Below are 27092 nucleotides of genomic sequence, written 5' to 3' on the forward strand. Positions count from 1 at the left end.
CATCCACTCCAGGTACTTCTGTTCCCGGCACTGAGACCTCAGGCACTGTTCCAGGTTCATCCACTCCAGGCACTTCTGTTCCCGGCACTGAGACCTCAGGCACTGTTCCAGGTTCATCCACTCCAGGTACTTCTGTTCCCGGCACCGAGACCTCAGGCACTGTTCCAGGTTCATCCACTCCAGGTACTTCTGTTCCCGGGACCGAGACCTCAGGCACTGTTCCAGGTTCATCCACTCCAGGTACTTCTGTTCCAGGTACTTCTGTTCCCGGCAGCAGTGTTCCCGGGACTGTTTCTTCTCTGACACTGACTAGTAAGTGTACAGGTTGGAACTGCCCACCCACTCCATGTACTACTACATCAAAGACTACTACTAAGTGTGACAAGTGGTACTGTCCACCAACTCCTTGTACCACAACATCTAAGACTACTAAACCATGCACCACGAGTTCCAAGACCAGCACCCTTTGTACTACTACCCCTAGAACTACCACTCCATGTCCTACTACATTGAGAACTAAGAATTGGTGGGGGTGGAAAGAGGCCGGTGATATAGCAACTTTGAATGCTACTGTTCCAGGTTCATCTGAGATTGTATCTGAAGCAACATCGATTGTTTCTTCTCCAGTTAGTGTGGAGTTCGAGTCAGTCACTGATCAAGTGACAAGCGAAGCTGTTAGTGAACCAGTCACTACAGATGCTTCTGGCGTTACGTCCTTAGATGCCAGTGACCTTGAGTCCAGTGCTGTTGAGACACCAGCTGCTTCTTCTGTGTCACCCGTTATTGAAGCCACACCAAGTGTTATGTCATACGAAGGTGGTGCTGCTAAAGCTAGCATCATATCTAAAAGAGGATGGATGTCTATTGTTGCTTTGATTATGCTTGCAATCTAAGGTCTTTGAGAGAGTCAATGATATTACTCACGCATACATAATTCTATGAAAGCAATCATTTATTTCAAACTCAGTTCATTATCCATTTATACTTTCGTTACAGTATCATGTTCTTCCACTTTAAGAAAGCATATAGAGGATTAGGAAGAATGGTGATATATAATCGTTTTAGCACTTAACAATCGTTTTATAGAAAGAATGTATGCTTCATATTATCATAGAATTATACTTAGTAAAGGTTAAAATACTACAACCATAGTTAATTCCACCCATCGATCATCTGCTAAAGAGTTCTGTGCCTATTACAAGTCTCATTAAGTTGTACATGACCTAAAATTTGTTCGTAATAATATATATTACATTTTTATACTATAAAATTTAAACCATACCGTTGAGGATGCATACGCAATTAAACCAGAAATCCAAAATGAAAACCAACTATAGTGGACAACACCATTGCTATAAAAAAAGATAAAAAGAAACAAGAATAAAAGGACAAACTAAAACCCAACTGTTGAAATAAAAGAATGCAAACGTAAAGTCGTGAATATGGGCTGTTAGATCAAACTCCAATGTTGAAACAGAATTTGATTTGGATACGTTGAGTATACCATAATATAGCTGTTAAATAACAGCCTTATTATTTTTATAATTATTAATTACAATAAAACATTATAATTGTAATTGTTGTGTCAAGGGGGGACCCTTAAGTTTCCAAGTTGTTTAACAAAGAAAATAGAACATCATTTGATGCAGTGAAATTGTTGTTAACCAAATTACACAACACAAGCTCATCTCCTAATTGGTTGAAGAAGTTGTAGGCATTTTCAATGTCATCTTGATTTTGATTTTGATCTTGTTTCTGATCGCTATCACCATCAGAAGGTTTAGCCATAAGCCTATGGTAAATTGTGGCCCATTCCGAGATTAAGGTGAAGATCTCGTCTTTCCAAGCCAAAAAGGATGTCCTTTCCACAATTGTGGGCTGTAAGATTTCCTCACAGGGGAAAACACCCCACGTGACCGCGTTGATGTCACCTTCCTTTGTGTTGGTCCATAAGGTACCACTTTTATCCACAATATAGTATGTGATAACATGTGTGTTACCTTCACTATCACTGGAATTGAACAAGTCCAAAGCCTTCAACAACTTATCAACAAGAGACTTAGGACAAAGAAATTCCAAGTATTGTTTCTGATAAACGTACCCGTTTTTGGGACCCCAACCGAAAAGTTTATCGGTTGATTTTGCGGCATTGACTGCACATTGGGAGTTTGTGGTTAAAAACCCCTTACGGTTAATTGATACCAAATCTTCAATCAATACTCCGGTTTCTTCACCAATAGGACCATCAGACCAAGGCAAAGAAGTCAAACCACCTTCCAAATAAGAAACCAAAAGATCTTCCAAAGCCTTTAAAGTTGAGGGAGTGCCCCATAAATCAAGTGCCTTCTTTGGAGATTGTCTTAAAAGTTCTGATGCACATAAATCAATATCACCAAAAGCTGGAGATCTAGCATCACCCCATCTACCATTAGGAAATTCATCCCAAGCAGAAGTTCTCATGATATAAGAATACTTTCTGTTTTGCCAGAAAATAGGACGAATCGATTCCTTAGATCTTTCGGGATGTAAAGACTTTCTCCAAGGCATAGCTTCAGTAACCACTTGAGATTCTCGAACAATCTCAACAAGGTTCAATTTCTCTAAAATCATGACCGTAGCTCTTTCTAAATTCATGGTATAGAAATGTAAATGATTGACATATCCGGATTGAATCAATTTCTCACACATTTCTGCTACCAATTCAGTACCCTTTTGTCTAACCATATAATCATCATCTTTAATAGGATCTAGAGCATCTAAAAAGTGTTGAGGAATTTTGATTTCTGACCACTTTGCTCTTCTAATTAATGATGCATAAGTTGAAATAGGCATGATTCCTGGAACAATAGGAATATCAATACCAATCTTTCTAATCTTTGAACACCAATCAATAAAGTTATCAACATCATAAAACATTTGGGTGACAATAAAGTTGGCTCCAGCATCACACTTTTCCTTCAAATATTCAAGAATTCTGTCCCCGGAAGTCTCCTCGGGATGTCCCTCGGGATACGCAGCGACCCCAATATCAAAGTGATCGCCGTATTTCTTCCGAATATAAGTGATCAAATCCTTTGCATATTTGAAATCACCAGTCGATTCAGATCCATCCAATGGAGGGTCTCCACGCAAGGCAAGAATATTTTGACATCCTGATTTATAAGCTCTGTCCAATGCTTCATCAATTAATGCTACTGGCATGTTGGTACAAGTTAAATGCATACACGTTTCTAAACCCAAGATGGATTGAGCAGTGTAAACCATTTCATTTGTCAAACTCGATAAACGACCCCCAGCATTCCAAGTAATATCAACAAAGATCGGATTGAGTTCATACATACGGTCCATACGATCGTATAAATTCTGAACACCTTGAGGAGTTTTAGGCACAAAAAACTCAAAGGAAAAGGTTGCCTTTGGCAGTTTTGCCGCGCTGTGAGCCTGGGCCAACTTGTCGGTAATCTTCATGATTCAACTACTGATTTAAAGATAGTAAATCAAGAAGAGAAAGAGGTTTGTATAATTATGTATTCATTAAATTTTTCAATCTAACTGCGCACCGTGGGTGTTCCGGTACCGGTGCTGAGTCATAGTTATGTACAGGACAAATATATAGATAATCACTAAAGGCTTAAGAAAGCCCATGATATTAGAATGCAAAGCTGACTTGGCTATTTCATTAAATTGCCACTGCATCGGAATATAATATATATCTATGAAAGCCGCTGGCTTAATCAACACTAAATGTAATAATATATAACAATGGATGTGCTATTATCGCCTCTAGTTGTTAGTATCAAATACTGTATATAGATCGTTGAGTTATTACGGGCTATCACATGCTTCAACTAAGGTAGCGCACAAAATAATTCGTTCTTATCTGGATGTTGTGATAGGGCGCTGGCCAATGCTGCTCATTTCCTGACCTTGATCAATAGGTTGTCATCTTCAATAAAGTGGCACAGTTTTTCATACTATTCAAGGAAGATGAATTATTGGCGTTGTCAATTATCAAGAGATCCAGCATCAATAATCAAGAGATGCATACATACCCTCTTTGATTTGATAAAGTGAGTATGATTCGTATACGATTAGGTGTAAATATAATCCTTGATTTTGTGGCACATCAGTCGTTTAGAGAAAGCTTAGCTCATAGCAAGAGTTGGATAGGCAGGGCATACACACAACGTCCTTTGCTGTCCTACCACACATATAAACCCATTTTAGTGTTCATTCATCGGAGCAAATATTCAATACACCATACCTAATCTTGCCTCTGTATGAAAGTACCCATTCACAGGTGTCTTCTGTTCCAATAGAAATCTTTGCTCCATTGAATGCGGAGAGTTGTATTATGAAATATTGTAGTTATAAATTGCTCGGTGTTCTTAGTCAAGTATATTTGCTCAGGAAGCCATTATTTTGCTCTAACTGAAACGCTTACTAGAAAGTAGTTACTTGATCCACTGTCAAGAAAAGGCTACCTTTAGATGAGATCTCTTCTAGTATGAACATAGGAACACTTTCTCCAGTTTGTATATTTCAGCTGTACAATTTCTGTACTAAAATAGGATATAACAGAGAGTCAAAGGATGTGATATACCGATGCATAATAGCAGTGAAAGAGATCACGATGTTTGCGGAGTCTATCAGCCATATGCCGAATGATCTAGAGCCGTATTTGTTGCTACTATCAGACTTAGTTAGCTTTAGTAATTGTAGAGGATGGCACAAACAGTATTCTATTGTTTTCCAATTACTTCTTTGAACAGTAGCACCTTTTCTAAAGATGATTTTGCTTGTTAAGAAACTTTAACACAAATCACTAAAGCTGTATCTAACGAGTAATAGACCCCGTAGTTTAAAGACCAAAGTCGGTAATCATTTTTTTTCGCAACCAATTCAGCAAAATGCACCTCAATATTGGTACCCAATTACTTCTGGCCCTCTACTTCTCCTTAACAGTGGAGGCACTGCTAAATAAATCGGTAGGGTATGGAAAAGCTGGTGCTTCTATATTCAATTTCCTTTTAATAACCATATTAGATTTTGCGACAGGTCAAGGAGTGCTTGGGTTTGTATTTGTACAAAAGAAAACGCTATTGCATCGATTCTTGGATGCTTGGTAGTCTCAGACCAATACACCAGAAGCTCTAGAGAAGTATAGGGAATTATGCAATATCAGGTGTCATCTAAAATTAACTTACAATATCTTGGAGCTGACCTACCTGCTTTGACCTACCTGCTTTTTTGAGAAGGCTGTGCATCTTTCAGATGTTCCTAGTTTCAATCACGCGGTTCCACTAACTGTTCCCATTACGCTTAAGGAAGTTGCCAAATTATGGAACAAAGCATACATTAACTATATTTGGACAAACTAAGACATTCCTGTTTGGTATTCGCTCACACAAGCTTTGTGGTTTGCTCTAGTAACGGTGCTTGTAACCCTTAACAACCTTATTAAAATATTACTCCCTGCAAATTATCAAAGGTATAATGGCTCAATGCCTAACAAGTTTAGGAAGAATATTCTGATGCCTGCACTTTCAGGGAAGAATAAAGCCCAGAAATTGTCTTTGTTTAGAAAAAGTATCTTTATGCTTGTTTCTAATCGTTTGGAAACCATAGTTTTTAGTATTATGCTAGCATTGGTTTTCGTTGGATTGCTTGCTGACTTACATTTCGTCGATAATGATCCAATCTTTAAATCAAAGCTAGATGCTCTTAATAGATAGCAAGCAACAAAGATCCGGTATAATGGGAACTATCTTAATTCCTTTACTTGTGCTGTTTACAGGTAGAAATAATATTCTTCTGTGGCTCACTGGATGGAGCTATGCAACAAACATTACTTATCACAAATGGGTTAGTAGGATCTCCTTTTTATTGATCTTACTTCATTCGATTACTTACACTGCTTACTTTGTTGAACGTAATGCTTATAAAAGGTTTATGAAAGAAAATTATGCAATTTGGGGTACCGTTGGTACAATCACAATAGAATTGCTTGTCTTTCAAGCCATACTACATTTCCGTCGGAAATGGTAGGAAACATTTGGTTGATTTAGGTTACATTCAGTTGATAATTCCAGCAATTGCCCTTCGGTCCCTTGATCGCTAGCTCGTCTTTTCCGAGTGGCTGCATTTGAAGTTCCTGCTGCCAGTGTGTCATTATTGGGTAAAGGTAATGGAGTTGACCATTGACGGAGGAAGCCGTAACATTTAAAGTAGTAGTACCAACGTCAGACCATTGGAGAATGACTCCTGGGGGACAAGTGTGGATCTGCTTCTTAAAACCAACTTGCTTTTGGCAATCGCATCCATCAAATTGTATCGAGTCTCTCGATGGTAAGTCTATCATTCTTTATTGCAAGGTGAAAAAGTGGGGTCACATACAACTTATTCAAGTGCTTATTGAACACACACACTAATCGAGTAAAAAAGTCATAGTATCAGTTGAAGGACCATACTCCAAGCCATGTCAATACAAGAGAACCGAGTGTGTGAGCCTCATTGCAGGAGGTAAGGGTACTCTTTGGTCTTTATTCTGAAGCTACACACTTGGCTAAAAATAGAAGGCCATTAAAGGGAAACCAAAGTTGCATTGGATTATTAGAGACTGCGGTTCTATAATGCCGTTCTATGAACAGTTGGAAACATTGAAAAATGTACAACTTGAAACCACCATCTACTTAACAAGGTCTAGTAAGCTGTCAGCTAGCGACCAAGACTCTGAAGATGAGAAACAGAGTAGAGAAAGTGATTCTCTCGATATTGTTCACATAAAGTCTTGCCTTTCACATATTAACTTTGTTGAATTTAAGCCACGTGTTGATGATATCGTTAGATGTGATATAGAGGAAGCAAGTGAAGCAATTATTATTGTATATTGTGGTCATCCAATGCTGGTTGATGAGGTAAGTTATGCGGTTGTTCAAAGCTTGGCTCAAAACAAAGACAAGTTGATACACTTCTATGAAGCTCTACAGGTGTGGGCATAGATTACGACAATAATATAATTGAATATAATACTAAATTGTAATATTATAATATTATTATAGTAAATTGGGACAGATATATTCTATGTTTTCGTTGCACAGTGGTAATGACTCACGTTTTGTATGGAATCTATAATTCATCGTGGCATGCACTTTCAAATGCTTCTTGAAGTGTTCCATTAACTTCCTTTTCAAGTAAAGTCCACTCAGGTACTATACGTTCAATAGCCTTCGATTTAGGCTCCAAATTTGCAGGGTTATTACACATGTCTATGATAGATGCTTCTTCCTTAGTACTACCAGAGCACCATGTCTCACACCACAACCACTTGGCAGGTAAACTGTAAATAGGCACACGATGCTGAAGATTGTTAGGAAGATCTTGGTCCAAGTTGGCAAGCGAGTTGGGGTCAGATGATAATTTCTGATAAGAGCTTCTCAAATAATGTCCAACGTAAAGTTTTCTAAATACTTCAAGATCAACAACAAACATAGCACTAATATGATATTTGAAATCATCACCTAAAACTTTATCCCAATATCCCGATTTCCAGAACCGGTATTGGCTCATCTCATCTCGATCTTCGCACATAGGTGTAAACCCATAAGGTGCACCCTCCAAATCAAAATCAATCAATTCTTTCAAATCAGATCTCACAGTCAGATCAGCATCGATGTAGATTACACGAGACAAGTTCATTGGGAATAACACATCAAGAAATAAGATTTTATAGGCCCATACTTCTCGATGGTGTAGATCTTGAGCCCGGAGCCAAACTGGCCATTGATATCCTATGAATTCATATTCGAACCCGTATTTCTTAGCAAGGATAGCAAGATCACTTCTGAATTGTGGAGATATGTACTTTTCAAGTATCCAAAACTTCACTGAATACTTCGAGTTCTTGATAACTGAGAGTATCATGGTTTTGGATAATCTTTCATAAGTGGGTCCGCTTATGACTGTAAAGACATTTACTTCTGGTTCCTTCTTAAATGTGAGTTTGTTTAAAAGCAGCTTCACAGACCAGCCTTTTACTGGATTCTTTGAATCTTCATCAACAGCAATGGCTTTGCCCGTAGTAAATTTAGGATAAATTTTCAGTCCTGCTAAAGAGTAAACTGAAACTGGATATGAAGACACAATATATTCATTGGACGTCTCATACCCTTTGATATCATTCAATAGACTGTAGCCAACAGAATTGAACTTTGAGTTAATACCAAGTCTCCAAGATCCAGGACTGACAGAAAACTGAAAGTAGCCTAACGTTGAAAGGACTGTTGCGTCGGTTGAGTAAGTATTGTTTGACAAACTTAAGATTAACCCTGACGGATAGCTACCATAGTCTACATATGAAGCATATCCCTCTAGAACCAACTTCTTCAAGCCAAAAGTCAACTTTGGTTCAACATTAAGGCCGCTTAAAGTGAAGTTTGCTGAATCAAAATCTTTTGAGACGTTTTTTATCTCAGTTACCCAACTAAAAGGAGCACGCAAATTAAGAGTAAATGACTCATTCACTGGTAAAACCAATGAAGAAGGAACCGACTCAGTAATAAAATCGCCTTCCAAACCAAACGTGGGCTTAGATCTAGGCATATTTCCTGAATGGAACCGGCTGACCTGCTTGTCAGTTGAAGGTTGAATCAATATACGAACTTGAACAAACTGGAAGTCAACAAACGCATTGGCAATGGTCAACATGTCTTGGGAATATTCATCCAAAGGATCTAAAATTAATAGTAAGTCAATTTCCTTCTCATCAGAATCATTATCCACAACAGTAATCGAGTTCAGCATATCAAGAATGTCAAAATCGTAACGAGAAACATCAGTTGAAAGAATGTCCTTCGACAGATAAAAGGAGTTTGTTACAATCGAAGATAGCATATCAAAAAAGTCAAAAGAATCACCTCCGATAGATTCTATAAACTCAACACTCGAATTCTTATCGTTAAATATATTGGACTTTTCTTCAATGATTCTATCAAAGGTAGACAAACGATAGGAGTTCTCAAACTCTAACAATGAACGAATGTTCTTCTCACTGAAGACTTCATCCAAGTCAAGAACCCGAGAATTAACAAGTAAAGTATTCTTATCAATGCTTATATCGCAATCCTCAAAGACTTTAAAAAGGTCCTGGGTTTTAGCATACCGGTAAACAGGGATATCGTTTCTAATAGTGTCAACCCATTCGATTATATGGTCGATTTTCTCCTCCGTTATTTCAGTGATACTGGAAATCATATCAAAAACCTGGGTGTTAGTTCTTGTATTCACAAGACGAAGCTGAAAGTTGAAATCTGCTTCTTTCATCACACTCAATAACAGAATCAATTGTTCGAGTATAATTTCTGAACCAAAATCACCAATCAACCAAACAGTAGTAGGCAAATAAGTCTGATTACCTGCGAATCTTATTGGTAGAGATTTTGAAACGAGCTCATCAGTGATTAGTTTGTACTTTATGTCACTGGGGTTTGCAGGGTTAATCTTGAGATTTCTTTCTGACTTTGCATCGTCATACAAAATGGATTTTAAGGTTCTATTTTCATGCTTACCTTCCATCATGGCCTCTTGAAGCGTTTTAACATCATGGAGAATTTGCTGCGCCATGGACAATTGCCAATCCCTCTCATACAAACTATGGATGACTCCACTGAAAATAATAGAAGGCTCCTTAATACTGAATTGATTTGCAGTAGCAAATAATTCATCTAAATCGTCAATGTTATCTTCAATAGAATCGAATAACTTTTGTTCTTCTTCTGGTTCCATAGTAGCAAAATAAGCATACAAGAATCCCAAAGCTTCTGTTGTATCAGAAACCATTAAGATAGAATAAAGCTTTCTTGCCATGAACTCATCCAATGGGTCAGAACCTTTAAGAGGTAATATTCCCAATTGGTGAACTAACCCTTGGTCAAGAATAACCTTTGCAAAGGAAAACAATACTCTCAACTGCTCTTTGTCATGTAAGTTGATAACAAAGATCAAGTCATGAACATTCTCTCTGAGAGGAGGTATTTGGCCCATTCTAATGTTCATTCCTTGAGGTCCTAAATAGATTTCGTCTGCATTCCTTGAGTACTTTTCATATGTTTGGTCCTCTTCGATGTTGTTGAAAAAAATTACTCCCCCATCACTCTTTCCTTTAGGGTTGAATCTTTGTTCATAAACTTTGAATCTGTTAGTATTCGAGCCCCATAAACTTTTCCCTGATCGATATTTGTAGTCATTAACAGCACTAACTAAAGCAAACTTGTTGATCAAGTATTTGGCTTGAATTGTTGTCAATCCAAGAGCCTGTAATGATTGGACAATCACAAGTTCTGACTTCACCTTCTCAAAGGCATTAAAGACATTTAATTCAAGCTTATTAATAGGAGACCCATTGATGTAGAACCCGTTTGTATTCGAAGTTATTCCCTTCTTTTCATTTGAAGTCAGTGCAGCCTTGACTGCTTCACTAACGGGACTCTTATCAAGTGATGCCATGTAGCATGGAAGTGATTGGCTTATGGTTTTCAAAGCTTCAAACTTTTCTAATTCGGAAATATCTTGGTTAAGAATATAGCTTGTTAACTTTAAACCTATGTCTTTAACGTTTGAAGGATATCGAAGCAGACTGCAGTCAATATTACGTATGTCACCTAAGGGAAAATCTTCGTCTGAATCCTTTTTGGTATTTCTCATATTGTTGATGGTGAAATCAACACTATAACCCCTAAGGTGATCTCTGCTAGCAGTTTCATCAGGAATATATCTAAATACAAATCTGAGCTTACCATTTTTTGAGTCCGTCAAAAGACTATCTAACATTGGAAGAAATTGTTTGGATGATGGTTCACCATAGAATACAACAATAGGGCCCAGTTTACCAATAACTCTATCAAAAGTTTCAAGGACATTTTCAGCTTGAGATTCTGTCTTAAACGCAAATAGGTCTTCATTGGAGCAATATATCTGATTTTTAAATTGGACCCATGAATTATGATCTGACATTGTTGTGCCAAAGGAATCAGTTGTGCATTTTAGAGCAATTGAAGTAGAGTACTTCTTGGAAACATAATAAGCATAATGTGCCCCTATGCGAGGTCCAAACATGTTATAAGTCAAATGGAAATCAATGACTGATTTTGCTATATGTGAAAGGTTATTGTGTTGAGCAAAGAACCTGTCGTAAACGATTGAATCTTTTAATACATTATTGACATCATCAGCATCGTCATCATTTTCATCATAGTCATGATTGAAATCGATATCACTACCACCGATGGCAAATATAGACCTTAATGCAGACTCATAAAGACTCTCATCAAAGGCAGCAACACTCTCTAAAAGTCTGATTGCAAAGGGTACTTGGGTCCATGAAGCCTCACCATGTACAGTTACTTGTGGAAGTGCCAAAGCGCAACTGAACAAGGCAAGTTGAGCAATAACCACAAAGTACGTAATCATACTGCCTCTAGCTCCTTCTATGCTATGCTGTACTATATATTTTATGGGTTATATGAAATAATTCTGGATCAATGAAAATTCCACAAGGACTGTATAATGGAGCGATGATCGTGTCTGAGTTCGAGGCACGTCTGCGAATATGATTGTCTGAGTGTTTTGCAGCATACACTAAAATTATGCAATCGCAGGACATAGTATGACCAACTATTGGAATAGTTGTATCACTATGTCTAATAAAGCATATAAATAAGTTAACCTATAGTGCGTTTATAGTTAACGCCAGTGTTTTTCGCATAACCACCATAGCATTGCACTAAAAGAATATACTATTATTTAGCAACCATTTAATTAGTAATTGGACCATGCTAATAAGAATTCTTACTTTAAGTCATTACCTATGTTTACATCTATGGATGTCAGCATGTAGGTATGGCCAACAAATGAAAGGGCTGCAACCGGCCTTCTGGTAATTCTTGTCATGCTTTCAAAGAGTTTTAAGCCCTAGCATCCTTTTTAAATCACAGTACGGATATCATGATTAAATACATATTCGCATTTTGCCTTCGATGTTACCAGTAATTGGTTAAAGAGATCTTGAGCACAAGCTGGAATATCTACCTGTCATCTTAGGAGCTGAATCGGAAGGGAAAAGATCCAGTTCAGATCACATATGACTAATGGAATGCACCTTGTCATTACTGAAGTATTGATTGGACGTATAGTTTTGTAGTATATGCATGATATAGAGTGTATTTGTTTATGTTTATCAACTTGCTGTATGAAGCAGAAAAACAATAGCTAACATATGTAATTCAGCAGAATTAATACGAAAGATTGATATAACTGTTGTACACCTTTAGTTTGTGTATACCAGTAACAAGTAATACAGAAATCTGCTTGCAATATTGAATTATTCACGACTTTACGTACCAAGTATGTCCAGGTGACTTAATCGGGAAGATATAGCAAATCTGCATCTGTTAGGTTCTACCAACATCTGCTTGCATATGGCATTTGTGCTTCAGTTCTTTATTCAAAGCTTTTGTTCTGCTGATGACAAAACCAAGAAGTTATAAAAAGATGACAATATTTAACATCTTTTATCAAACTTTTTCACCACTTGCTTACTTAGCCTGAACACTAATTAATAAATAGCAAAATGTCCACTGAAGCTGCCTCTGAACGTGATCATGCTGCAATGAATTTCGTAGCAGACAGGTCGGCTGTACCAACTTTGAATACGCCGTCTGGGAACGTGTTAAATAGAGCTGTCAGCCCAACCATACAACCATCAATTACTGCGGAAGCTACTAATACCACAGATGGTAACCTGGTATCAACAGATTTGAATGAAACAATGACCTGTTTAATTCTTTTTTTTGTACTCTCCCTTGCCGCTTCTTTTTCTTATTCGCCCATAGGCCGTAAATATGATGATTCACGCCCATGGTTGTCATTTATCAAGGCATCAATATGGTTTTGTGTTGCTATTTTTCTGGGTATAATTTTTGATGGCATGCATAGTCGTAGCACGGTTTGAAGGTTTGGTTGCAAAATGTATTTGATAATAATTATCAACTTGTTTTAAGCAGTGGAAAAGCAATAGCTGTTATATGTAATGTCGCAGAATTATTAGGAGAGGTTGCTTTAACTAATAACCATCTTTAGTAGAATTTATCCATGCCAATAAATAGTAATACAGCCAACTGACTGCGATAATGAATAACCACGACTTTAACCTTTCCAAGTATCTTATCCTTGATTATTGATAGCTCTCCTGCTCTATCTTTGAGCTAGATTCTACCCTTAGCATCCATCATTCTAGTCACACTGACGAATTTCGTAGGGTTGACTTCCAACATCCCCTTAGACTTGACTACTAAGCAAATCAGTTGAATATACTTTTGTAATCTTTTTTAACCAAACATTAGAATTATGATATTTTACGTGGGGAAAGAATGCAGGATATTCAGAAGAAGAATAATTGCTGCGAAAGAAACAAGCAACATACTTGTTTGTATCACTCATTTCAGACACACATAGAAGTTTAATATAATAAAGACAACAATTTGTTCATCATGAAGACAACTAGCTAACTCCTGTTTTGATTTTTAAAGACTTCTCAAGTATTACAACTATGGATCAAGAGTGTCTGGGGAACCATCTTTAAAGAAGAGTGCTACAAAATCGGCATCTACGTCTAACTACCAATATTTGCATTGATTTAAGCTCATTAAATGCCGATGCGTCAAATTCTTTCAAAACAGAATCTGTTTTATTATTTTTTCAAAATTATAATAGCCCTATAGAGGGTGCAGTTAGACTTGGACTTGGGTGTTTTTCTTCGATGGTAATCCATAAAATCTCCTATTTCCTTAGTAAGATACGTCTTTAGTGGAACTACCAGTAATGCCCAACTTGCTTTATTTCATATTCTGACTTTAAGCAACCAACACCTTGTATCATCTTATAACCCCTGGCAAGGCCAATACTTCAAGTAACCATTTCTCAAATAATTACTTCGTTAGCCAAGAAATGACAAAACCTAGCAACAAAAAGCGTTGACACTGCCATACAAAGCGACGGCAAGAGCAATTCTTCATTATCAAAGAGATTAGTGAGGTAGTTGACAGCAAAAACAATTATGATTAAATACAAAATTACTAGGAAAGCACTGACGATGACTGTTGCTACATGCCCAAATCTTGATATCAGACGACCACTAGAGTCATTATCAGATTCTTCACTATTTGCTGGCCATCGATAAATGCTGATAGTGCTATTAATTATGATCTTCACAAGAGAAGGCAAAGTTGTTGCACAAAGCTCTAGACGTGCTCCAAAACTCCTTCCAAAGTTCTTCAAAGAATCTCTAGTTCCAGGTACCAGGCAACCACCGTAGTTAGTAGCAATTTCCTCAGTATTCGTTTGTCCTGTTGACGGGCCGTCATTGATTCTATTTTTGTTCACAATTGTATGAGCCAGACTTGGTTCAGTGGACGCGAAATCACTCCTAAAGTGACTGGGGTCAAGACAATTTTCAATGTCAGGTACCGGCGACATCGCAATACTATTTTGAACCTCGTACTATTAAATAATAATGCAAAATCTAAAATACGTTCTCTGTGAATTAACTAAAAATGAAATTAAAAAGAGTTGTTTCAATGAGAAATTTATGATATCTGAGCGGCTGAAATAGTTTATATATGAAGACCTCCGCATAACAAAACGATACAGAAGCAGAAAAAAATCACATTTCGAAGATAATCAATACACTAATGTGCCCTTTATTAATTGCAGGCTTACTATTTTGCAATAATTTCTCAAGCAGACATAGCCAGAAGCTTTGGTGATCAGCTTGTTATAGAATTGCACATTGTGTTCAACAGTTATGACAAACTCTCGCAACTATATAATTGTAACTTTAAGTAGCTACAAATTTTATCTTGTAAGCAAAATATTGAAAAAGGACACCAAGAACAAACGCTCCTACAAGTATGCTTCCACTCTTAAGTTTATTGATTAACCCATTATCCAAAATAGATAATTTCAATAAAAAAATAAGCGAGGCTAAATAAGAAATTAGCAGAAGAAAACTGCAAATGATATTCAATACGTGTTCGGTTTTTGACAATAGGAGACCACCGGAGATTTCTTCAATTTCATCATTATTTCTCATCAATAAACGCCAGAGTTTGAAGCTTTCTTTAATATTTTTAACTAATAAAGGCACAGTTTTCCAAATATACAGGGTGAATCCTGGAAAATCAGTTGCAATGCCCTTCAAAAAAGCTTTAAATGTTGGTTGGCCATGGACAGGATTATCAACTTTGTCAGTATTCGTCCCCCCCCCCTCGACAGGTGATCATCACATGTCAGTTGGTTCTCATTTGTACGATCAAAAATTGAACCAAACTCGATATTGGGTGTAGTAATACTATCTAAGCGGTCAAGGTGACGTTCGAAGTCAGAAAGGGACCACCTTTCATTACGATCTCTGATTAGATCTGTATTTGTTTGCCCCCTCGATGGGTTGTTGTCATTGCTTCTCAGTTCTTTCCCAATTGTAATAGCCAAACTTGATTCGTTCTTGGTTGCAATACCACCATTTAAGCGACCGGGGTCAAGGCGACTGACAAAGCCAGATACCGAGGACGACGGCTCAGCATTATCTGACATTCTTACTATGAAATAGCTAGACAAGATAATAAGTTCTAATGAAAGTAAAAGAGTAAAGAGTGATGTATTTTGAGCGCTTAAATCAAAGAAACAAACCCTTTTATTATGAAAGCCCAGTGCTCAAAAAAAATCAGACTGTTTAAAAATAGTGGTGTAAGCTCAGTTATTTCTCAAGCAGTCAAACTTGTACAACCAAGTAATAGGAAGGTCGGGTTAAGACCTAGATTGACCGGCTTATTCAGCATTAAAAGACTTCTCTAAGCTTTCCAATATTCAAGTTCCATCTCTTAAATCACATCACAAACTGCTCTGACACACTGGTGATAACCAAGAGTCTTCTGGAGAACAACTTCGTTTCTTCATACTTGTGAATTTTCCCGTATCATTTAATGGAGACGAACACCCATTATCAACTTCTGCAATTACATCCTAGAACTCTCTAATGGACTGACATTGTGATCCACTTTTTGCTTTAATCGACATGACATTTCTTTGATAATGGTACATCAAATCTCCAATTCCCATACAACATTCCGGAAGTGGAACCTCCATTACAGGGAAGGATGCGTTTTTGGTGTTATGTCTCTTCAACAATATTGAATTATACCCTCCAATACTTCATATACTGTTGGTATTATAGAAAGCTTTCCTAAACCCAAAGACTATGAACTTGGCTACCTTCGATTTGACTCAGATGGTTACAACAATTCATATATCCAATAAACGTAACCCTACATTCTTTGTCTGGTAGGGTCCTTCTTCAAACTCCACCTCCAGAAAAAATCAAGTAAGACCGCAGAATAAACTGGAACATTATATTATGCCCATATGCTCCTGTTAAATTTCTTTCTCCGTAAAACCTGAGAATGTATCATCGTTTCGGAGAAACTTCAGCCAATCCACAATCCTTCTTCTTACGCAACAGTGGTCCTCAGTCAATCTGAAAATCTATAGCAAACTTATACTTCCTTTTAGGTTTTCATTTCTTTTTAATCATCAATAAACGTGCTTTCTTGTACGCATCGCCCAAAACCATGACTAAGGTCAATCTTAACTTCTTCCTCTTGAGATACAACTTTGTATGGAGAATGATGTCCCACGGGTACTGGTTACACAATTGAGTAACCAAGTAACATATTGCCCAAGGCTATATACCTTATGGGAGTGTGTTATTGTAACAAATTTCATCAAATAGTATCTGGCATTGTCCTTTTAGAGTTGAAAACTCAGTGCTATATATTAAGGTGCTTTCCATGATATTGTAAGCTGACCATAACTCCTTGGGTGGGTAATAAAGAGGGAATAAATTCGAATGAAAATGTGAAAGATTGACATCTTAAAGCAGAGGAACACGTTTGAATTTCCATTGGAGTAATAACATTCCATCGGCATTCATGATACTATAAATATCGATTACGTAATCTCAACTGATAGGACGCAAAACCCCAAACTTTATACACAAACACAACATCATAATAATAAGACAACTCTCTATTTATACATTCATCCAATAAACATGGTGTCCAATAATAACGGCGTGTCGGCAGGCAATCATGATGCTGTGGAATTCAATGGCATGGATGTGGACGATGCAGGACAAGAAATGGATATAGATGATGCCATTCAAGATTTTCTTGATGATATGAATGATGATGATGACGAACATGAGGATGAGAGTGATGAAGGGGAAGGTGGCGATGAACAAGAAGAGTTTCTTGATCTTTCTTCAGAGAGTGCTTACAGTGAAGAAGAAGATGATTATGACGAGAATTTCGATTTTCAAGAAGCATTGAGAGGTGCTGGTAACTTTCGACAAAAGAATAAGAGGAAGACTGCAAGATCTAAGTCATACTGGAAACAGAAAATGATGAGAAGTTCAAATAGAAGTTTGGATCCAGAAGTAAGATCGAATTTGTCTCAAGCTAATGAAGCCTTTGTGCGTAAAGATTATCAAGTAGCACAGAATTTATATTTGGAAGTGATCAAACTTGATCCTAAGAATTTCAATGCCTATAAAACCCTTGGAGAAATATGTAAGCTTCAAGGTAGACTTGCAAAATGTTGCAATTATTGGTTTTTGGCTGCTAATATTCATAGTTGGGATAGTGGATTTTGGGCCCAGGTGGCTGAATTAAGTAATGATTTAGGCTTAATTGATCAAGCCATATATTGTTATGGTAAAGCTATCGCTGCTGACAATACAAAGAACCCAAAATATATTCTTGCAAGAGCAATATTATATAAGGAAAAACGTCAGTTTGGGAGAGCTTTAGAAGGGTTCCAAAGACTTCATCAAATGTTCCCAGCTGATACTACTGTGGTGAAAAATCTTGCTAGTGTTTATGTGGATCAAAAACGGTTGAATGATGCCATTAACCTTTATGGTGACATTTTAGATAGGAATATGAGTGAAGGATCTAGTAATGAACTAGGACGATTCCCAAGATTTGGATGGGCAGAATTAAACATTTTAACAGAATTGTATATTCAACAACACTCTTGGCGTCATGGTTTGAAGATAATTAAGGTAGTAGCTCGATGGCTACAAAATAGAGAAGACGAAACTTGGTGGGAAGATCATGATGATGATTCTGAATTTGATTCTCAGAGAAGAACAAGAATATTAGATCAGTTATCACAACCAATTAAAGCAAGAGCATCAAAGAAACAATTCCAAATACCTATTGATATTAGATTTAAAATGGGGTTGCTCCGATTATCATTGAATCAAAAAGATGAAGCAATGCATCATTTTGAATTTTTACTTGAAGATTCAGACGATATTGTTGATCTTTTCTTTGAGGCAGGAAAAGTCTTAGAAAGCCAAGGATATTATGAAGATGCATTGGTATTTTTAACTAGGGCTTCACAAAGTGATGAATTGAGTCAATCTGCTGAACTTGTATCTTTATGTGGTAAATGTTTTCTGGAAGTTGGGGATTATCAACAAGCTTCTAGAGCTTACCAGGCATTGCTTTACGGCGATCCCGATAATTTAGAGTTTAAGCTTTCTTTGGCAGAAGCATTATATCATTTGGGAGATGCCGAAAATTCAGCACATTTATTACAAGAAGTCAGCAATACAAGAGCCAAATCTTCTGATCTGATGTCAGATATGCTAGAAGATGACGATGAAGAACCAGAAGAAGAAGAACACCCTGACGAGCTATCAATTATCAAAACCAAACATATGATCAAATCTAATAAGAAACTTTCAAATCAAGAGAAGGAAGAGATTGAAAATAAGGCTCGTAGAAGAGTGTTGGAAAAATATGGAAGAATGAAAAGATTAGAAGACTCTTTGAAGAAAAATGATAAGGTTGCAATATCAGCCTGGATGCAACTTGCATTTCAATTGGTAGAGATGTTTATGGCTGTCAGAAGTTTCTTCCCCAAAGATAAAAATAGGATATTTAAAGGTGTGCTATTGTATCGAAGGATAAAACCTATGGGAATTGATGAGAAACTTGCCAGAGTCTATAATTTGCACCAAGGAATGACTGAAGAAGAAAACAATAATAGAAATGCCTTTTCTTCCACCACTGAATATAGAGGACTTACTTATGATATTTGGTTTAGCATATTTGTTCAATATGCACTTTTGCTTGCCAATTTTGAAGGAAATTTAGCATATGCTTCACAGATCATTGAAGCAGCACAGGAGGCCAGCATTTTCTCGCAAGACAAATTTAGAGATTCTGTTTTAAAAGCTGTTCGTTTAATGTTTGGAATAATGGGTGAAGAATCTCTGACTTCAGTTGTGACACATATTCGACATTTCCTTGCTAACAACCAATTTTCAAGGTATATCTATATTTTCTTCATGTGTTGTTTCCCATCAGGACTTGGAAATTGGGAGACTTTCACCAATTATAATCACCAGAAGTATTTTTTGAGACAATTGAAAGCATATGATTCATTATTAACATCAACAAAAATCACTGGAATGGCTACTATCACTGCTAAGATCGATGATTATCAATTTACAAAGGAACCATGCGAATTGCTTTATATTTATGCCAACTTATTAGGAGGCTCTCGAAGTTATGTTTCATCCACTGTCTATCTCAGTCGAGCATACAAACTGTATAATCGAGACCCCATGATTTGTCTTGTGATAGGCCTTTCTCATGTTCACCGAGCAATGCAAAGACTTAGTACCAACAGACACATTCAGCTTCTCCAGGGGATTAGTTATATTTTAGAGTACAAGGAACATCGACTTTTAAGTGCTACAGTTTACGAAGAAACCGAGGTGGAGTATAATTTAGGTCGTTTGTTCCATATGCTTGGGTTGCCCACGTTAGCCATCCGTCATTACGAAAAAGTGTTGATGTTACTGGAACTGATTGAAGATCCAACTTTTGATCTACTGATGGATGCTGCGTACAACCTTACGTTGATTTACAATGTCAATGGGAACTCACGAAAGGCCAGAGCCATTATGGAAAAGTATTTAACCATTTGAGCTTAGAATAACGAATGAACATGGCAACAAGACAAAGCGGTCGTAGTCTTAGTAGTAATACATTCGCAGTAGTAATTGTAGCTGTCGCGATAGTATTCTAGTGGTGGTCAAGCTGATGGAGATTTGGTGCGAACCGAAATTTAAAACGGTCAAACGGCGATGAGCATCACCAAAACATCACTGGGTGTATTCATTCACAATGGTTAGACTCAAGCAACGATATATATTATTTGATATTCTTTATCCACCACTGGACGATTCAAGTAGTAATTTCCTTACGTACGGCACGAGTCCTGAAGAAACATTACTAAATGTCCATCATACGTCTGGCAGCAATGTGAATGCCAAAACACTAGTGAACTTAATCCGGAAAGTAATGCAAGATCATTATGGAGACTTTGGCGTTGGGACTGCTGGAATGGCTCTAACCATTAAATATTTTAGTAACAAGACATCTCGAGGAATCCTTCGATGTAAACGTGAAGCGTGTCCAATAGTCATGGCCACACTAGCACTTATCACAAGAATTGGTGACACACCTGTGATTGTATCTACTGTTCATGTTAGTGGGACCATTAAGAAGTGTGAACTGTTCTCCATTAAAGACAGCAATAACAAAATAGCCTTATTACGTCGGAGCACTGTGTCTTCGGAAGCCTCTGTTGCCGCTTATGTACTCAATTTACAACGAGAACGTAATGAGTTACAGATGGTTTCTGACGACGAGGAAACGGAATAGAGAAGGAACTACAGTATCATCAAAAAGCATCATCAAAATTCAAACAGTCGAGTTTGGCCTAGTCCAGTCCAGTCCAGTTCAGCCCAGGTCTACCTTCAGTAGGATCATTTGGAAAATGGGTGTGCGGAAGCACAAACGCATACAAATCTCTTTGTATGCGATTAAAAGTCTACCGACTGAGATAATATTAATTTCACCTATATAAAATAACCATGAGATCCACAGATACATTCATTCATTCCTAACTATCATATCGTTTGGTTTTAACTATTAACCATGGACAAAGCATCAGTTGACTACACTCTTTATTTGGTGACGGATTCCACCATGATCCCCGCCAATAAAACGTTCTTGGATCAAGTGTCTCAAGCCATAGACAATGGGGTTACGCTTGTTCAATTACGGGAGAAGTCACTTCTGACTCTTGATTTCATCAACAGAGCAAAAGAAACTCTCCAATTGTGTAGAAAGAAGGGGATTCCCTTGATCATCAACGATAGAGTGGATGTTGCTCTCGCTGTTGATGCAGACGGAGTACATGTGGGTCAAGATGACATGCCAGCTACATTAGTACGGAAATTGATTGGTCCAGATAAGATTTTGGGTCTTTCATGTGGGATCCCTCTGGAAATGGAGAAGGCAATAGAAGAAGGAGTAGTTGATTATGTTGGGTTTGGTGCAATGTTTCCCACAAAGACGAAAAAAGATATCAAGTTGGATCGGTTTGGTCAAGGACCAATAGGGATACGGAGATTGTTACGTACACTTGAGAAACATAACTCATCAAGTGAAAGGAAAATCAAATGTGTGGCTATTGGTGGAATCAACCAATCAAATGCTGCGAAAGTGTTATATCAATTGAATACGCCTACTCAGAAGGTTGATGGGCTTGCAGTTGTTTCATGTATAATGGCAGCTCCTGATGCCGCTAAGGCTACCAAGGATTTGATTCAAATAATTCATACCCCTGCTCCTTGGACTCAAGCACTTACTATTACTAAAGAGGAACCACAATCACTCGAGAACAAGATTAAGACTGTTACCGCTAAATCACCTTTGGTTCATCATATAACGAATGGAGTGGTAAAAAACTTCAGTGCTAATGTGACGTTAGCCATTGGTGCTTCTCCAATCATGTCAGAATTCGGGGATGAATATGAAGAGTTTGCTTCCACCATTGATAACATTTGTTTGGTGCTTAATATTGGAACTCCATCGCCTGAAATGATGAATCTTTTCAAACATGCCCTTCAAACCTACAACAAATACGGGAGAATGATTTTATTGGATCCTGTAGCCTGTGGTGCAACACAAGCAAGACTAAATGTTGTTAAGGAACTACTTAATTATGGACAAGTTAATGTCATTAAGGGAAATATTGGAGAGATATCAGGTATCTTAAAATTAACTAGCACTTATAAGCAGGCTAATGGTAATGAAGAAGAGGTGTTGATGAAGGGAGTGGATTCAATCGCTCAACTTAATGAAGATGATATTATTTCTACAGGGAAACAAGTCTCCAAAGACTTTAAAGTGGTTGTGGTGATTTCAGGTCCTATTAATTATGTTATTCATCAAGATAGATATAAGAGCATTCCAGGTGGTCATCCCCTCATGGGAACAGTTACAGGAACAGGATGCAGTTTAGGAAGTACAATTGGATCTTTTATTGGTGCTCAAGCTGATGGAAGAAACAAAGACAAGTTTGATGTGTATGAAGCTGTGATTGGAGCCGTAGAGCTTTATAATAAAGCAGGAAGAGAAGCTGCTGAAGAAGCTAAAGGTTCTGGAACATTTATGGTGAAGTTCATTGATAAGCTCTTTGAAAATACTCACAATATTTAATACAGTATCATTACAGTAATACAGTATCATTACAGTAATACAGTAAATTAGTATGGTAAATTAATGTACTATAGCACATAACATCCATTGGTCCAGTCGTGTGAGACACCGGAAATGTTCTCTCAATCTGGTATTGTTTTCCGAGATTCATCATTCCACACTCATGAACTGCCAGTTGTATCACTAAAATGCTCGTACAACTGAACTTGTCACGCAGTTGTTGCTTTTGACTGAGGATAATACCATAACTATATCAGACAAATTAAATCCTGCTGTCTTATATGATTGGATAGCAGAATACACTAGTTAATACACTACTTTTAACAATCCCAATATATCCTGCGCTACCTAAAAATGCTGGTCCCGGTCAACCGTATCTGTTACACAAAACACCCTGCTAGATGATGTAGATGGAGGAATAACGGGATAAATAGATCCCCCTAAATAAACAAACAACAACAAACAACTTTACTAAAAGGATCTACTCCATAGCAAATCTCCTTTTAAAGCTAACAAACAAAAGCAAAGCGATAATTTGACGTGTCAGTTTTATCATTAAGCTTCAACCCTTTCTCCTGAGTCACATCTTTCCACTTTTGCTCAGCTCATCTCGTCCCCCCTCATTGGACCCAAACATCAACATAATATTATGACATGGTACTTCAAGGCATCGAGAACATCCATATGCGTACGGCTGCTGGTAATAAGGCATCCCGTCCAGGTAATAGTAATATCGGTACTAAGGTCCTGAAACTGAAACTGAAACTGAACCCCAGAACAACCAAAAAAGTTGGTCCTCAAAAACCATCACCAGTATCTGCTATCACCAAAATAGGTCTGATGAAACGGTTTTTTGATCCTGATGTATCTTTAGATATGCTTCATGAATTAGCAAGACTTGTTGGACCTCTTATGCATCGTCATAAGTTTACAGTTGGAGTCTTGTGTGAGTTTTATCCATCAAACCCGAGTTTACTTGGTTTGAATGTTGATAGAGGTTCTAAGATTATGTTAAGACTTAGACACCCTGGTAGTACTCTGTATCTTCCCATGAACGATATTGTTGGGACTTTACTCCATGAATTAACTCATAATTTATATGGAGCTCATGATGCTCAGTTCTACAAGTTCTTGGACCAGTTGAAAGAAGAATACGCCGATGTTCACTTTAGAGGCTTGGGACCCAATACTAGTGAATACGTTTGTGAAGAGAATAAGTTGGGTCATAGTAATTCCAGATTGCCTTCCAGCTCGAATTATGTTTCTGTTAGAGAGAAGCGACTTAAGGCAGTAACTAAGACCACTTATAATTCCGAAAGACGGAAATTGGGTACTACCACTGTGACACCTAGAAATGCAGTATCTAAACCTCGAGTAGGAACTACTGATTTACGTAATGCTATTTTGGCTGCAACTGAACGAAGAATTGCTGATTCAAAATGGTGTTCTGATCAACTTGCAATGGATGAAGATGTCACTTGTGATGCTGATTTGATTACAGTGGTTGATTTGACTAATCATGAATATGAGGATGATGATGCCTTGAACACACCTACAAAAGAAATCATTGTGATTGATGGATGTGAAACATATAATAAATTCAGTCAATCAAAAAAGAATGATAATCTGCCGGAACCCCCCGTGGTGACTCAATTGTTAGAACCTTTCGAATCGAAATCATTTCCTGAATCATCATCACAAACTGTGGATAATACCAAGCAGCTGGACTCGGAGAATACCGATACAAATGCCCAAAGTCCACTCACACATCGTGAACCTATTGGATACTTGGTTTCTGTATCTCCCAGTCGATCATTCTTCAACGAAGGTATCATTTATCCTCGTCGCAAATATGTGGCTAATCTTACGTTTGAAGAGATAATACGAAGGTCTCGTGAGATTGAGATTCATTTGCTGGAAAGACAAGAACAACCGGATTTGAAACCTTCATCTGAAGCCATGGTTTCACGTTCAGGGAAGCACAAGTCTAATGGAAGATTTGATAAAGTGATCAAGAAGGCGAGGCCTTCTACGCCCTCTACCAGATCTATTCATAAGTCGTTAATACGTAAAACCAGTCCAGCACCCGAACCTCAATCTCATGCTAAGACAATCTAATTGTAAATTAATACCCGTTGGACTCTCTCTATATTTTTATTGTTTATAATACCTTGATAATTAATGTATATATATGTAGTACAAAATATGTGACCCTTGTGCTCAAGCATAGCAGAGTAAAAAATACTGAATGTATGTGGTAGCGCCACGGAGAATTTATCGTCACACCACAAGACCAACAAGAATCAACAATAATTCTTTCTCCTCATAGTTAACTATTTATATATCATAGGTAAATAGTAAAAGATGGCGTCGGACTTACGGAAGGCTGCTCTCACCAACAACAGCGCGTCGACCGAGTCATTGATTGGCGAAAGGAAATCAACTCAACTACAAACCAGCGAATCCGAAGTTAACTTGATACGACCAGCTTTATACAGTATTTATAATACCGATAGTGTGACTGAGTTAAGTAAAGATGACGAAGACAATGCATCATTCATTGAGTTTGCCACCAAGGAACAATTGAAGAAACATGAACAACAAAGACAACAAGAAGTTTTGATGAAAAACAAACGCACTCTTGTTGAAGAGATCATCATCACCATTGTGAAACTTGCTTGTATGGGAGCCAGTGCATTCTTTTATAATTGTTTGGTCTCATATATTACATCTCGTCAAATTGATTCTACTGAATTCCAACAGCAATTCAACATAAGTAAAGGATTCTTACAAAGATTCATTGCTGGGTTCCGCATTAGTAGACATGTTGATTGGATTCCATCAAAATTAGATTCCATTGATGAAATTGTTGGTTTATTATTCCAAGGTTTGGTGATGAGTCTTTTCCATCCATTAATGGATTCTATTCTTCCTTCTTCAATGACTAGAAGGTTATTACTGTCTAATCCCGATGCTGCTAAGTCTCTGCGTCAGAACTTCTTCAATGATTCTTTAAGAGCAGTTGTTGCAGTATTGGGAGTATCTTACGCCATTCGTAAGATTGAATTCAACAGTATGTGGCAGATGTCCGTTGTCTGGTCATTACTTAATCCTTCTCTTTGGCTCTTATTGGATGGTACATTGAGTGGGTTCATTGCCTCGACTATTGTGACCCTTGCTGGTTGTGTTCGTATTTATTTCCAGAATAAAAAGGCATGTCAGGCTTTAGCCTTATCAATGTCTTCGGAATATCATGCTATTTGGTTGTGGATTAGTAGCTTCTTCTTTTGTGGGGTTATCATCTTTGGTAAATTGGGTAGAAGTCTTTTAACTTGAACAAGAATCCTACTAGATTGAATTACATAATCAATGTATACATATTAGTATAATATATTGCCTATACAGAATTGAGTGTGCTTAGTATACCTAGTACCAATACTATTTGTTTCCTGCATATAGTCTGGCCAATCATGATATGGTGTGAAGTAACCCTATAGAAAAAAATCAATGCTACAACAAAAGCTTCAACTGTTGAACTCTCCATTACATTATAACCAATCATGTCAGGTGGACCCGTGCCCATTTGGAAGAAGTATACAAGTGGATCTAACGGAATATGGGAAAAGGTTAGACAAATATTTGCACTTGTCCCCAACAGATCTTCTGGTAACCCAGTGGTGAAATATTTTAGAGCTGTTCCACCAGGAGCCAGAGTGGAAGAAGCAAATCAATATAAAGATCCATTCACTGTACCAGCTGGTGATATTAAGGGGAACAACTATTTTGATAGAGATTACAGAAGAAACTACCCACAATTGCATGCCTTTGATCAAACCAAAGTTTCAGGGTTATTAAGTTTAGGAAGTGCTGCCAACTCAAGAGTAAGTGTTGGAGAGAAGGGGAAGAAGGAACTTGCTGCATTTTCTGAACCAGTTAGTTTGTCCACAACTTTGACTCAAGGATCAATTCCTGTTGATGTTATTAATGGAGAATTATTAGGCTCTTCTGGTGAACCAATCTCTGCTCCTTCTAGAACACATGTTAAATGGACCATTTTACAAGAAGCACAACATGGTATGTATGCTGACAAATATCCATGTCGTATATTTACTGATGTTAAGAACTGATGTGTATTAAATTAAAGCTATTTATTCTTTCAGTTATGGTTATTATAAGTAGCTATGTCAGTATAAATATGATGTACTCCATACAATTCAAACCAATATTTTAGATAAGCTATGACATCTTCATTTGATCCAAGATGCTCTTGTAATGTTTCTGTAGTGCTGCAAGGATGTAAACACCACCAAGTTGTCCCCAATTGTGGAGGTATTTCCAACATGGCAGGGGGGACAGGACTCTCGGTGATAAAATGGCCATCTCCATCGAACCTCC

General features: G+C 37.4%; 7 protein-coding genes across 7 annotated transcripts; 5 read left to right on the forward strand and 2 right to left on the reverse strand.

Moving 5' to 3' along the window:
* Nucleotides 1–1599: 1599 nt before the first annotated feature.
* MET13 (methylenetetrahydrofolate reductase (NAD(P)H)) lies at nucleotides 1600–3468 on the reverse strand (the record flags this gene model as incomplete). Its single annotated transcript, XM_043194254.1, has 1 exon — nucleotides 1600–3468. One exon carries the CDS (start codon nucleotides 3466–3468, stop codon nucleotides 1600–1602), a length of 1869 nt encoding a protein of 622 aa, XP_043046882.1.
* Nucleotides 3469–7128: 3660 nt separating this feature from the next.
* Nucleotides 7129–11466, reverse strand: KRE5 (Kre5p; the record flags this gene model as incomplete). The annotated part of the gene is made up of 1 exon (XM_043194255.1): nucleotides 7129–11466. One exon carries the CDS (start codon nucleotides 11464–11466, stop codon nucleotides 7129–7131), a length of 4338 nt encoding a protein of 1445 aa, XP_043046883.1.
* A 5695-nt stretch (nucleotides 11467–17161) lies between these two features.
* TFC4 (transcription factor TFIIIC subunit) lies at nucleotides 17162–20113 on the forward strand (the record flags this gene model as incomplete). Its single annotated transcript, XM_043194256.1, has 1 exon — nucleotides 17162–20113. The coding sequence occupies one exon, from the start codon at nucleotides 17162–17164 to the stop codon at nucleotides 20111–20113; it is 2952 nt and encodes a 983-aa protein (XP_043046884.1).
* A 1015-nt stretch (nucleotides 20114–21128) lies between these two features.
* Nucleotides 21129–22697, forward strand: THI6 (bifunctional hydroxyethylthiazole kinase/thiamine-phosphate diphosphorylase; the record flags this gene model as incomplete). Its single annotated transcript, XM_043194257.1, has 1 exon — nucleotides 21129–22697. The coding sequence occupies one exon, from the start codon at nucleotides 21129–21131 to the stop codon at nucleotides 22695–22697; it is 1569 nt and encodes a 522-aa protein (XP_043046885.1).
* Nucleotides 22698–23351: 654 nt separating this feature from the next.
* On the forward strand, nucleotides 23352–24815 carry KQ657_003539 (metalloendopeptidase; the record flags this gene model as incomplete). The annotated part of the gene is made up of 1 exon (XM_043194258.1): nucleotides 23352–24815. The coding sequence occupies one exon, from the start codon at nucleotides 23352–23354 to the stop codon at nucleotides 24813–24815; it is 1464 nt and encodes a 487-aa protein (XP_043046886.1).
* A 246-nt stretch (nucleotides 24816–25061) lies between these two features.
* Nucleotides 25062–26033, forward strand: KQ657_003540 (uncharacterized protein; the record flags this gene model as incomplete). Its single annotated transcript, XM_043194259.1, has 1 exon — nucleotides 25062–26033. One exon carries the CDS (start codon nucleotides 25062–25064, stop codon nucleotides 26031–26033), a length of 972 nt encoding a protein of 323 aa, XP_043046887.1.
* A 224-nt stretch (nucleotides 26034–26257) lies between these two features.
* Nucleotides 26258–26824, forward strand: NUO2 (Nuo2p; the record flags this gene model as incomplete). The annotated part of the gene is made up of 1 exon (XM_043194260.1): nucleotides 26258–26824. The coding sequence occupies one exon, from the start codon at nucleotides 26258–26260 to the stop codon at nucleotides 26822–26824; it is 567 nt and encodes a 188-aa protein (XP_043046888.1).
* Nucleotides 26825–27092: the final 268 nt, after the last annotated feature.

The sequence above is a fragment of the Scheffersomyces spartinae genome (genome assembly GCF_019049425.1).
Source record: "Scheffersomyces spartinae strain ARV_011 chromosome Unknown scaffold_33, whole genome shotgun sequence".
In the NCBI taxonomy this organism is placed as follows: domain Eukaryota; kingdom Fungi; phylum Ascomycota; class Pichiomycetes; order Serinales; family Debaryomycetaceae; genus Lizanozyma; species Lizanozyma spartinae.